At 47.4% G+C, this 13519-nt stretch overlaps 2 protein-coding genes across 6 annotated transcripts in view; one reads left to right on the forward strand and one right to left on the reverse strand.

Moving 5' to 3' along the window:
* The window catches only part of pdia5 (protein disulfide isomerase family A, member 5), a 52555-nt gene extending 48289 nt beyond the window's left edge, over nt 1-4266 (reverse strand). The window contains exon 1 of the mRNA XM_076030995.1: nt 4116-4266. Within this exon, the coding sequence (XP_075887110.1) occupies nt 4116-4181 (66 nt within the window). The 5' untranslated portion in view covers nt 4182-4266. The remainder of the gene's footprint in view (nt 1-4115) is intronic.
* Nucleotides 4267-5324: 1058 nt separating this feature from the next.
* The window catches only part of sema5ba (sema domain, seven thrombospondin repeats (type 1 and type 1-like), transmembrane domain (TM) and short cytoplasmic domain, (semaphorin) 5Ba), a 173808-nt gene continuing 165613 nt past the window's right edge, over nt 5325-13519 (forward strand). For 2 of the 5 annotated variants that reach the window (XM_076030998.1, XM_076030999.1), the window contains exon 1: nt 5325-5834. The gene's annotated coding sequence lies outside the window, so the exon portion shown is untranslated. The remainder of the gene's footprint in view (nt 5835-13519) is intronic. The other 3 variants (XM_076030996.1, XM_076031000.1, XM_076030997.1) reach the window with 3 other exon arrangements.

Below are 13519 nucleotides of genomic sequence, written 5' to 3' on the forward strand. Positions count from 1 at the left end.
CGGTCAATCCCACAAAAGCAAACGTTAACATGGGTCCTGTCATACAAAATATGCCAAGACATATTTTGCCAACAAACTTGGCGTTAACATCGCCATTCCAAGTCAAATTGGACCACTAAGTTATCTTACTGGGTTTTTACCCTTGAGTGCATGGCCACTGTGGCAATGTGTGGGATCGGCACTATAGGTGGAAATATTTGGACTTTCTCCACCGCCTCGGCCATTGGTCAATTTTGGTTGAACCATCCCTTTTAAAAAGGGGGACTAAAACCTCTCTAAAACCGAACGTCGTCCAAACCGGACAGCATTGAACCAAGCCTGCAGCGCTCCTGCCGGGGAAGGGTGTGCTTCTTCGCGTGCCACTCGGATCTCTGCTAATCCACGAGAGCGAGTGAAGGGCACACGCTGTATCCGTAATGAGAAAATACTGGCACGGTCCCAGACCGACTTCCACTTGGAGATGGTAATTATGTTCTGTTCCTATGGATTCGGAGATAAAGAGTTCACAGTGCCCTTTTAATGAAACACACACACACAGAACACTGTGATTCATGCTCCTCATATCTGGTAACCCTATTGACTCCCACAGCAGATTAGGGAAAGACAGTTTATATGTATAAATGTCGTATCAGAATGCATGCATCGGCTGCATGGTAGGTACTGATTTTGCAATTTCATTGTATTGGGGCACTGTGTGCAAAGCACATACAAGGAACAATCTCGTACACTGTTAACATTTTACTGAAGATGTTGGACAGTTGCAGTCACCTGCAATCCAGATACAGATGGCTGTGCTATGAAGTGAGGTAGCTCATCGTCTCATTACTTTATGGTGGAAATCCAACATCATAACACAAGACAGTCAAATATAAAATCAGCAATTGAACCGAAACATATGACACTGATCATGCTGTTATTTCTGCGCAAGTCAGATTTACAGCATTAGCCCTTCAGGGTGGGTACAACATTATACTCATATCCACTTTTTCAGCTTATGTCTAATTTCCAGATGTTTAGCCCTCAGTTTACAGCATCCTGCTAAAATGCTGTTCTGTTTATTTGCCACCATATCAAATTGGTGTTAGCTAATGGTTGTAGTCACTAGACTGGGAGCGGCTTGACTGACACATCAGCATGTAAATTTGTGGTTTCCTAACCAACTGTTTTTTGTTTTGGCACGCATCCTGAAAAGTCAAGCAGTTTTTTTTTTTTTACCCCCCTAAGGAGTCCATTTACGAGCTACAGGCTCATATTATTTAGGAAAACCCATTAGTCTAGGTAATTGTTATCTCGGTGCTTATAATAATCAAAATTGACAGAAAATCTATGTTATTTTTGCCAATAAACATCTACTGAAACACTGAGGCTGCGGTATAAAAGAAACAACAAAGTCATTGTTGCTTTTGTAAAACAAGACCTTGCATCAAGATGAGAAAACAAGTTTTCAAATTATTTTTTTACATCCTTAATGCAAAATGCACGATGTTTGCAGTTTGCTCTGGTGATAAATGAAACAGGTTTTTTTTTTTTTTATCTCACTATATGAGCCCTCTCCCTTGATGCTGACCCACTTGACATTTCAGCTCCATCACACATAAGAGGCAGACAGACAGAAAATGAGGACAAGAACACTGTGTCTGCAGCGAGCTGCCAGAGAGCCTCTCCGTCTTTATTGGCCGCTACCGTTAATGTTTCTTTCCAACCCTGATATTATCATCACGCTGTATATTGTTTCTGCCGTCTGGAGGTTTGTCTGACTCGCCAAGCAGTCAGCTGTGCGCTCCTGTCCTTTAAAATTGGCTCATTGCAAATGCAACTCGGCGGCATCCCGCAACGGCCGAGTGTTAATTGAGAGGTTTTCATTTTTTTAGCGGCGCGGCGACCAATCAGCAGCCGGGTTTTAGTTGTTTCCTTTGAAGCAATCAGGAGGCCGCTAACAGGTAGAAACGCACACTTTTGATTAACCTGCCTGAAGAAAGACAGATGGCGCCGCAGACAGGGAGACAGATAAAAAAGACAAATGGCCTGTTTTGTTTGCCCATCTTGATCAGGCTGCTTTGACAAGCAGTCTTCCAGCGCTGCGGGAGGACAGCAGGAAAATAAGAATAATAAAAATCATATTGCAATTACTTAGACCGACACCGCGATTGGGTGTGATTCATGACTTTATGTCAGGCAGTGGGTGTAAAAAGACTCATGATCCAATTCTCCGTTTATGCGAGGGTTAGTTTGCATTGACGTGTCTTCTTGACAGCCAATCAGCAAATCAAACAAAGCATTTCCAAACAAAATGCAGCCGTTATATTATAAAGAGTACTATCATCTTATTCATATCTTTTAACTGTAAAGTATTGACCTAAACAATGGATTCTCTTTCACGCGTAGCAGTCACCTTGCCTGATGATCCAAAGGGCTTATTGGACTCAGGTGATCAAAAATGCAAGTCAGGATTCACCACTGTTAAAGGACTGACCTCTCCGGCGGAAGATACTGTAACAGTACTGTAACACTGTATTAATGGGAAATGTAAAGACAAAAAAAAGGAAATGATAGTGTATCGGAGGATTTTGGATTTCTCCTCATTCTCTCATGTCTGACGACGCTGCGGTCACGTTTTAGGCCGCCAGCGTAAAAGTGACAACCTGCTCCTCCATACCGTCAGTCAATAATTAATAGATTTGCCTCTGTAAACGCACACCTCCAAAGCCATAACTTGATGCCGCGAGCTGTGCAAGGTGAACAGGAGTGCGCACGTGTCCCCTTCCGAGTGCCGTTGAGGTTTCTCCCCTCAGTCCCCTCTTGGGGTCCATGTAAAGAGGGCACCAATACATACATATATATTTTTTGTACGTCTGTTGTGGCTGTTTACTTGGGCGACACCCTTGTTGGTGGTTTGGTACGGATCTACTGAGCTGAGGCCCCGAGGCCCGGTTATCAAGACGCGTCCATGTCAAAATTCTGACAGACACACCCAGTCAGTCTCCGCCCATATTTGCAAAGGGTGACAATTCAGCAGGACGCAAAACAGGATACGGGCTGTATCAGCATTCAGCACCGAGGCGGCTTGAATGAGCAGTTTATTCAAAGGAGATTCTACAAACTGCTACTAATGCGGCACTCTCTTTATGTAAAAAATAAAATGAAAAAAATATCCTGGATTCTGTCAAACTGTGCTTAAAAAAAATCTATTAACTCTGGCAAACATTTTGTAGCAATTTGGTATTCTAATACACATAAAGACAAGCCAGTCTGCTGACATATTGACACAACATATTAGGATAACAATGTGGCCCAACAGTGGTTGCCATTTGTAATGTACAAGAAAAAAAATATTTATAAATATATGTTTTTACAATATTTCTTGTGGCATTTAGGTAGAGAAACTTCAGTGGCTTTAACAAACAAGAGGTGGCGATGTCAAATCAATCACCTGACACGAAAAGCACAAAACTAATTCCAAAGGGCATTTGCAGAATCAGGCAGTTGCACGCCGAAAGTCCCGAAGTTTTCAACTTCCGTTTCCCCTTTCACAACTCACATGAATGAACAGATGTGTGCCCGCGAACCGTGCAACCGAAAGCACCCTTAACCCACTGGCTAAAACCACGGTGGCACATGACGGACACGTCGTCGCACCGCGAGACGGGCGAAAGGCTAGCGGGAAAGGTGAGTTAGCTCACCGGGTACCGGCCGGCGGCCCCGAGACCCGGTGGGCGGTCGGCTCCCCCTCGGTTCGCCGCTTGTCTGCGGCTCAAAAGCCGCTGGAGGAGGCGGAGGAATCGCCTAGACCGTTACTCCGGGACCCCCGCGTTGTCTCGGCTGCGTAGTGAGCAAATCTACGGCTGTCAAGTGTGCACGAATAAGAACGACAACAACACAAAACCCCCGCAATCTTCACCACACATCACCGGCTGTTTATCCGCGTCTCTGCCCACAAGTTAAGTCAAGGGCTGTCAACTTTACCTCCCGCGCAGACAGGCTAGGGACCTCACACGGCAGCGATTTGGATTCAATTCTTCCGATTTCGTGACACAGACAAATGCACTAACGAGTCCCACCAAGGAAAGGGGATCGCGGCTTGCTGGGAAGAGGCAAAAACGGACGATAGGACTCACCAGCAACACAAACACGGGCATTTTTGCCCCTCTCATTCCACTCCCGTAGCTGTACCGAGAGGCCATGATGCCGTTGCCACGTCGGGATGCGCATGCGCAATCGGTTTTCCAGGATCGCCGAGCACGACGCAAGGCCGGACGGGAAATGTAGTGCGCCGAGGAATCTCTCGAGGAGGGACACCTGAGGCGCCCAATCGCACGGGACGATCTTCGTGAACCCTCGGATAAAAATGACAAGGTACAACTAGCCGGGGTGAATAAGTTTTATTGATGAAAAGCTACTTCGCGTAACACGGCATTTGATTGGCTGTCAGAAGTTGATACCGCCATGACTCGTGATTAGAGCGCGCGTAATATATTATGCAATTTAAGTCTAGAACGTTTGTAAAAATGAGTTTAATGTCAGTCCTGTCTAATTTATATAAAGCTCGTCGCAATAACCTTGTGATGTGCATCAGTGCATCCGAGGGCAAATCCCACTTGTACGAGAACGTCAAATTGGCTCTCTGTCAATTTTAACGGGACACGACAACTGAGTGAGTCCATAATAATAATAATAATAATAATAATAATAATAATAATATCTCTATTAAATTCGAGACTCGTTATAAATTACTATACTACACTATACAATATTATGTTTGGTTGTTTTTCTCCCGCTTATCTCAAACAGAAAAAAGAAAGATTTATTTATATATTTATACCGATATATTATCATTTGCGCATTTAACAACCCGAAAGACATTAGAGGAAGGAGGGGAAGAACAGAACAGAAATAATGGCGCAGATCACTCAATGGAGCTTCTCTCCATTTCTTTCCTCAGGCGGCGTGCCGCTTTTTAATGCGCAAAATGATCCCTGAAGAATCCATCTGTGAAATAATAACAACTCACGTCAACCCCCTCCTCCACTCTCCCCTACCTCAGAAAACAAAAAAAACAAAAAAAAAACAACAAAACAAAAACAAAACAAAAAAAAACACTTACTGAACTATTTTGGAAACAAGACAGCATGACTTTACTTGTCATATCGATCCCCATCACCTACAAATCAGTGTTTGGCTTTCTCTATATCTGCGCAGTCAGGGGACCCAAACAGCAAAACCAGCGGAGCGAAAAAAACACGCGTGGCTCCCACCGGATATCATTGCTATGTTACCACCGTCTCCCCCCTGCCCCCTCCTCAGAAGGCAGGTAACCGTGCACTCCCAAACAATAAAACAACAACGTGCAGGGCTAAAGAGCCTTTGCGCGCTCGCTGTCAAAACACATGGCCGTGCGTATTTGGGCGTGCGCGCCCTCTCGGGAGCGCTTCCACCCACCATACTGCGCGTCCAAAACACACACACACACACACACACACACACACACACACACACACACACACACACACACCCCTTCTCCCTCTCCTCTCCGCCCACCCCCTGCACACGCGCAGACACGCACGCGCGCGCATCCGACCCACCCACCCGCCCGTCCTGCCTGCCGGTCCCTCCTCTTCGCCCCGTGGTATCGTCCACCGCCGCTCTGAAGGAGAGAGAGCGCAGTTCTCGCTCGCGCCTCGCCGGGAGAGTGACGTACACTTGCGGCCGAGGACGCAGCACTGGATCCAGTCTCTGCTCCGTCTTTTTCTTTTTTCTTTTTGAATTCTTCTCCTCGCCTTTGATTTATCCCGTGAGCTGGCGTTCTTGGAGTGCAAGGATACAAACCGCGCTACAAGGTAAGACAATCATCACTTTTTCTTTTTTTCTCTCTCTCTTTCTTTTTTTTTTTGCTCCTGTTGGGCTCAATGCGCAAAGAGGCTGCTTTGCAGAGCACTTTGTTTGAGGTGTGTTTGGTCGCCACTTCCCAGCCTGCAGCCACCCCTGCTTTTAGGTGCACTGGATGTAACTCGACTTTGACAGGCTGGCTGCGCAACGGTGAACATGATTGGCAATAAGTGGGGGAAAAAAAGAAGGTTTTCCTCCACCACCAGGACTCCACTGGATACTCCAGCACCACTTTTATTCAGCCACGCATCGCTTTGCCCATTTATTCCTTTACGCCTTTGCCCCTTATTCCTTTCATACGGCAGTGTTTATTCCCTCATCCACCGGCGCTTTCCTGCACCTTTGCCTACTTTCCAGACTGATTCGGTTCTGGCTGACCATCTTGACCGTTTTGGAAGCGCGTGTTGTTCGGGGCAGAGAAGCAGCTTTTCTTTTATGTCACGCCAGTTTTACTTTCCGCTCACGTTTCATCCCGGGATCAGAGCAGCGTTTGTGGGCTGCGGGAGCTGCCAGTGCCCGCCACACTAGCACAGTCCAAAAAAAAAACAAAACAACTTACTTTGTGTGTGTGTGTGTGTGTGTGTGTGTGTGTGTGTGTGTGTGTGTGTGTGTGTGTGCGCGTGCGTGCGCGTGCAGCCTTTTGTGGCTTCCGAACCGGACTGGTGCGTGAACTTGAGGGATCGATTCCCCCTCCAACGGTGCAAACTTTATCGATAAGATCTTGGGATAGATCGTGCGACTCGCTCTCTGTTTTTTTTTTTTTTTTTTTTTTTCTACCCACCACAATCCGCCTGTATTTCAAGACTCAAAGTGACTAATTCAGACCATAAACATGTGGCCAACACGCTGCTCGAGCTTGCCGATTTATGCAGCGTTTATATGGCGTGTACTCTGACTTGTGCGAGGCCCCAAACAATGACCTCATTGCTTAGCGGAGCTAATTAACAAATTGGCTTTTACGCGCGGGGACGTGAGGCGTGCGCGTACGGAGCGCCTCACAAACTCGCGTTCTTTTACGACAAAGTCGCCGTAAAAACCCACAAAAGATGGCCTTAGATTGCATCGGGTTATCGCGATGAGCTTGTCACTTCGATATGAGGGCACGCGGAGACACTTCAAACCACGTCGGAATCGTCATTCAAATCACGACGAAGCGTCCCGAGCGCGTTCTCTCGCGACATTAGCACGCGGCAGAAGTGTACGTCGCTCTCGCGTAAGGTGCGTTTTAATTGTTGCGTCAGTGCATTGTTGGTGCCGTTGGCCCCCGCTGAACCGTGTCGCTTCGGGGGCGACAGAGGGCAGTGTTGAGCAGCAGCAGGCAGCAGCGGAAGCGCGTCGGCAGGTGCACTTTGCTGCATCCATCCAACAAGTGAGCAAAGGTGCAGCACTCTGTCCGAGGCGGCGCAAACAAAGCCACTTCTAATGGATCGCCGCAGCCTTTCCCTCCTCCCCCTCCACACGATCCATCTCCGCAGGTTGTTTTCATGCCAAGCACCTTATTTTTTAAACAAACCCGGCAATGCATTTCCTCTGGTTTTCAGAGGTCCTACAGTCCTGAGCTTTGCATCCCCCCCCCTCCCCCTCCCCCTCCCGCGGATGAAATATCACTTTGGCTTGGCTAAACGAATGAAACAACTTTGTTAATTTGTCAAAAAAAAAGAAAAAAAAAAAAGCTTTATTCCGGATAAACACCGCGCCACCTGGGTGCTTTTAGAGGCTTTTTAACGGCACACTCCCTCCTCAGCTGTAATTTGCCCGCGCGTCTGCGCTCCCAGCCTCTTTAGCGGCGGCACCGCTGAAGGACACTGTATTATTCATTAACGCGCTAATGGCTCTCGAATGCAACCGAGCTCAGGCTGAGTTATGCAAGACGCGGCGGGCTGCTGGTCAGGACTGTGAGCCTGTTTACAGGGTTGGGTTGAGTTTTTCTCCAGTGCGTTTGTTTCTGTCGCACTAGCCGAAATAAAAGCAGATCTCGAACAGATGAGAAAGCAGTAACCTCTGCGAGGTTGGCTCCGTTTTCAAATTCTCCCATGATTCTCTCATGATTTCACACCCTCTTTTTCAGACCGGAATTGGAGTCGTCCCATTCAAATCTGGACAGTTCGCTCTCTGCCCCCCGTTTGGGAACTTAAAAAGCGAGGAGTCGGCCCCACTTTTTTTTTTTGTGTGTGTGTGTCGTGTTATTGTTGTTTCGTCAACACGTGTGAAAGCCCCGCGCTTTGATTGATATTCATGTATTCCCCGCAAGTTTTGTCCTCACCCACACGCTTGTCTTATGGATGATTAACACTTTTGTCGCGCCGAGGGGCCGTCCAGTGTCCCAGCTCGCTCCATTCAAATGGAAAACAGCTTTTCATCTCTGATGAACTTATGAGGGCTCTTGACAGATCCAGGCGGGGGGAGCAGACCTGCGGGGCAAAAAAAAGAAATCGAAAAATAAAACACAAATTGGACACACGCACGCACGTCAATGACCCCCACCCCCTGCCGTTTGGTTTCTTCGTCCGCGTGGGAAAGTCTGAACGAGGTTTGCTGAGGTTTCATCGTCTGGGTGTGATGTATGCCGACGTGAATGATTCATTTTTTGGTCAGCAAACATGTCGTGCGGCAGCTCAGCAAATCAGCAAAAGTGATTGATGCATATTTGAGGAGCGCCGCCGCCGCTTGTTTGTGCGGTCGGGCATTACTCGAAAGAGGGCAAACGTATATAAAAGTTTAATGCCCCGGAGGAGCCGGTGGCGGCCTCCCTTTTCCGTTTGACCTTCGCTTATGAAGAGAGAAGAAGAAAAGACGCCTGACCTCCGGCGAGTGTGTGTGCGAGCGGAGAGGTGTCTGTCTGAGGGGAGGACGCACGAGGGCAGATGACAGATAGGATTGGTCCGAGGCAGCGGACTTCACACGCTTTCATATTTCTTCCGGTCTATCAAGGTAGAAAATGGATTTTTGGTACTGGGGAGACCGCCGTGTCAATACGGCTTTAACAAACGGGAGGCGGCGGCAACCCGAGCGCCCGCGCGGTGGAAGGTGAAGGGAACTCTTTTGTGGTCCCATTAAAAAAAAAAAATAAATAAAAATAAAAAAAAGGGAGAGAGAAATGTTTCCACCGCCGCTGCCAACTTGGAGAGTTTGTCACCGTGTATCTGGTGACCATCCAGACCTTCCTGGTGATTTAAACGGTTTTTCATCTGGTGGGGAGAGTGTCGGCACCAAGTGTGTTTTGGAGACGGAGTGAAAGCAGTTTGTCTTAACGAGCGGCAGCACGGCAGTCTTTTGAGAAGTCGCTTCTTTGATAAATCTAATAGTTTTACAGTAGGCACCGCGTGTGTCTGCCAAAAAACCTCTGGAATCACGAGGGAGTTTTGAACAGCGGTCTTTACCGTTGTCGCTTCACATTTCTGCCGTATGGGTCCGGCTCTTTTATCAAATTGTCGTCTGTTTTGATCAAATTCACGAGGACGACCAGGCGTTTTTTGTTTGTGTCTTGCGACGTCTATTCGTTAAAATGACCCGATGACTTCCTCTGAGGGTTTTTCACTCTTTTTGCAATGCTAAAAGCTATTTCTTTTTCCCCACTGAGGAGTCGCCACAGACGCAAGGCTCGGCAGACAAAGGAAAAAGGGCGTGGCGTCACCTGTATTTCACGGCTGTACGTGACCGATCACCTGTTCCCTCAAAATCAGGGGCAGGTTGCTTACGGTTCATGAGATGTTGGAACCAGCGCTGAAGGAAACATGCAGAACCATTGTCCTCTCTCCAGTCTGGGTGGCTCACGTTCGTCTTTCCGCTAACCGGAGTGTGACAAGTCGCTCCGTTGTGATGTTTCTGCTGCTGAACTTTGTTGTCTGGGGTATTTTTCTGCCCGTGTTAAACAAACTCTGCTGCGTGAGCAAAAGCAGGTTATTTACACGCCGCCCGCCTCTTATGAACGCTCTCCGTGACAAAGAGGCATTTCCACTTTGTATCTCGTGGGCCGGGATGCGAGACAGCGAGCCGGCGAGCGAGCGGCCGAGACGAGCTCCTCCCGCCGCCGATTTTGATGTTTCATTTTTATGTCTTTATTTTTTTCCCCCCGCGCACTCATTGAACCTGGTTGTGGCGCGAGAGCGATGCGGGAGCGATTGTGGCCCCTCTTCAAAGTGGCCGTCTTGAGCGGGATTCACATGGTAATCAGGTCCAGGTTGAGAGAGAAGCGTTGAGCGTTCTGCATTCAGAGAGAGTGAGAGGCATCCAGTGTGTTGGCTGAAAGGTTTTAGAGGCCTGTTGTTATTATAGTCATTTTCCAGATCTTTATTTTTTGCGTCCTAGATTTCATCCACATATATAACCGAACAGTTTAGTTAGCCCCCTGTTCGCAGCCTCCTGCTAAAATGTTGGCTTAAACCCGTAGCAATGGCTGACCCATTGAAAAACACATCACATTTCTTTGTAACTTATATTATAATTTCTAAGAATATCCACAATTTTTAATTTTTATTTGATTATATATATATATATATATATATATATATATATATATATATATATATACATATATATATATATGTATATATTGTTTACAAATAATTTGGTATATCGCATTTATGTGTTTTTGCTCGTGACAACTTACATTTTGGCCTAAACAAATGGCATTCAATCATCAAAAGTCATCAAAAAAGTCTGTGTTTGTATTGCAGTCGACTCAAAATGCGACATGACCATTCAGGGGAAAGTACCTCGTTTACCTGCAGTGTCAAATCAGATACACATGTCGGTGCGTGGATGGTTTTTGACATCTGCGATACACAGATTAAATTACTGCTTTCTCCCAGTGCAGACAATGCTTTTTATTATTTTTTTTCCCATCTGTACTCTGCACTCCACTCCGCTCACGTTGATAAGATAGCGGTCTAGTTTTATTGGGTTCATCTCTCCGATACTTTGTCGACTCTAGTCACGCGTTTGAAAGGTGCCAAGAGGGGGCGGAGTCAGTCACCTGGCCTGGGGGGCGTGCTCACCCACACGGGAGAGGAAACGCCTCCCTTTGTGACATCTGTTTGAGCACACACTTTGTGAAGGATGGGCTCCGGGCCGCTTCTTGGCAGCGCGCTGATGGGATGGAGGTGCAGACCCTTGTGGGAAAACATTGGCAAAGTGAGGCTCGCATAAGATGAGACCTTTTAAGTGGCCTCGTGGGACTCTTCCTTCAGGTGCTTCTGTACGTTCAGAGCAATGCGGCTGAGTGGCAGTGGCTTTCCCCTGGCATGGGAGGGCTGACCTGAAAGCTGCTGTTCAGAATGCGGAGCCCTGCCGCCCTGTCACCTGAACGTGCGCCACAGCGCTGACTAGAACGCTGCCATTTGTCCACCGGCGTGCTCCAACAAAGCCCGATTGTGGCTCCACGTTCGATTTCAAATGAAACCTCTCCTCAGCTATTTGTCTGGCCTGTGAAGAGACATTTTGTTTTTCTGTATTGTATTGTTATTTCTTTATTTTTAGCATCCTGTGGGTTGAATGTTCTGTGGCCAGTTTTACCGCAGACTGCAAACCGACCTTGAATTCACAAAAAACTCACTTTCCCTCACCCCGAAAAATAAATCCCGGCATCGACTTTCAACTCTTTTCGCTCGATGAGAGCGACAAGCAGGCAGTCTGAGCCGTCAGCAGGGGAGGCCTGCCAGCCTGAGCGCCGCGCCGCAGTTTGAGCCGGTGGGTGGGAAATGAATGAATAATTTCCAACGTGTCTGTCTGGGTCGCTGTCGTCTCCGCCGGATCTCATTGTTTTCCCGGAGCGCCGAGTGAGTGCACTCGGCCTGGCCTTCGCCCGCCGTGTCTGTCTGCGCGTAACCCGCCGCCACTGCCGCCGCCTCCTCCCTCTACCCCTCCCCCCGCCGCAGCCGCCGTCTGTGTGAAATCGGATATGCAGGCCCTGCTAATTAATGCTCGATGCAGCCCAACAGACTCAATTTGTCTCTGGAACGTTATCATCATTGTTTGCCCTCCCTTTTTTTCCTCCCATGTGTTATGAACGTAGCACCGCGACAATGTGTGCAATATTTTTTTTTCCAGGTTTTTTTTTTTTTAAGGCTGTTCAGTGAAGCTTTTCGATATTGAAATGCTGTTTTTATGATTAGATCTTGTTTTTTTTTTTGTTTTTTTGGGGAGACTCAAATCATCCAAGTGAGAAACAAATGCCGGATCCAGTTTTGTACAGGATTTTTTTTTTGCCTTTTTGTAAAATTTCTTGAGTGATTGGAGCCGCAGTTGAACCAGAGTGAGGGAGGTTCCCTCGCAGCTCCGCAACCATTCAGTCTTTTCACACATTCCCATTGTTATCCCTCTTTGTATAAGACGAGGAGCGAGCGAGCAAGCATGCGCTCATACGCGCGTGTGCGCATGCGTGCATGTCTGAGCAATTTGATTTTTTTTTTTTTCCCCTCTTTGTGTGCGTGTGAAACGGACGTGAAGGCATGTGCCTTTTCTCTTCCGTCCCTCCCCTGTGCAGCCCCGGCAAGGTCTGAGCAGGGTGGGAATAAAAAGGGGGCAGGATAGGAGGAAAGAAAGCACCCCCCCACAACCCTCCACACACACACACACACACATACACACACACACACACACACACAGTTAATTTGGCCTTTGTGGGGGGCGGGGGAGGAACACTATTCCCATTGATGCTCCGGACGCATGGCTAAAACCCCCAGAAGCTTTAGGAAGGGAGCTTATTCACAGCTTGATGTGACCCGCAGGACTGGGCTGGAAGATGGGTGCTGAGCCCATTGTGGGCCTCGGTGGGAACATTGTCCCGGGTTGCGCCGCCTGCTCGCTCGCTCGCTGGGTCTCCGAGCTGGAAGGGGCTCCCAGGTTGTCTGTATTTTTCTTGCCTTTTTACACGGTGGGGGACCGAGCGTCGGGAGGTCGTACGGCAAGAAACAACTCAGGAGGAGGCAGAAGGAGGAGGCAGAAGAATAATGGCAGATCAGTATTGGAGATTTGACGACATCAGCGCCAAATGACATTCCAGTATCCTTTTATCACAGACACATATTTTAGGTTTTGTGTGATAAAAGAATACTGGAATATCATTTGAAACTGGAAGACCTAATGAACTTAGTTCGACATCAGTGCCTATTTTTGCGATATTGTGCATTTGTGTACCTGTGCTGCCTCCCTCCCCAACACTCATTGTCGGTTCTATTTACTTTCCGGAATGAGATGTGGGTATCCAACCGTTTTAACTGATGAAAATGACCAGATTTCGACCATGAAGTTGGAGGAAACTGTCATCTTCTCTCAATTTAGTCGCTCAATTTGCTACGCTTTTTGATGGGATGTTATGCCGAGAGGTGGAGGGAACAGAAATGTGCTGTGAGAAGACTTGCATATTGCTTTGCTAGGACGAAGTAGCACAGTAGATATCGGAATACAAAAAAAACAACAAAAAATAAACAGAAAAAGTCATACTTGAGATGGAAAAGAGGGAAAACGTGAACTTGGGACTTTCAAACAAACTTTCCCTCCCCTTCATTGTGTTCATCGTGTCTTCATTGTGCGCACAATTGATGACATTCCCGAGATTACATTTCACATGGGGAATACAATTTGCACCAGTCCACTCTGGCTGAAGTGTCTTCATCGTGCTGACGGTTCCCCTTAA

Source organism: Nelusetta ayraudi, unplaced genomic scaffold (assembly GCF_046127955.1).
Source record: "Nelusetta ayraudi isolate G7.1 ecotype Tasmania unplaced genomic scaffold, CSIRO-AGI_Nayr_v1 ptg000031l, whole genome shotgun sequence".
NCBI lineage: Eukaryota > Metazoa > Chordata > Actinopteri > Tetraodontiformes > Monacanthidae > Nelusetta > Nelusetta ayraudi.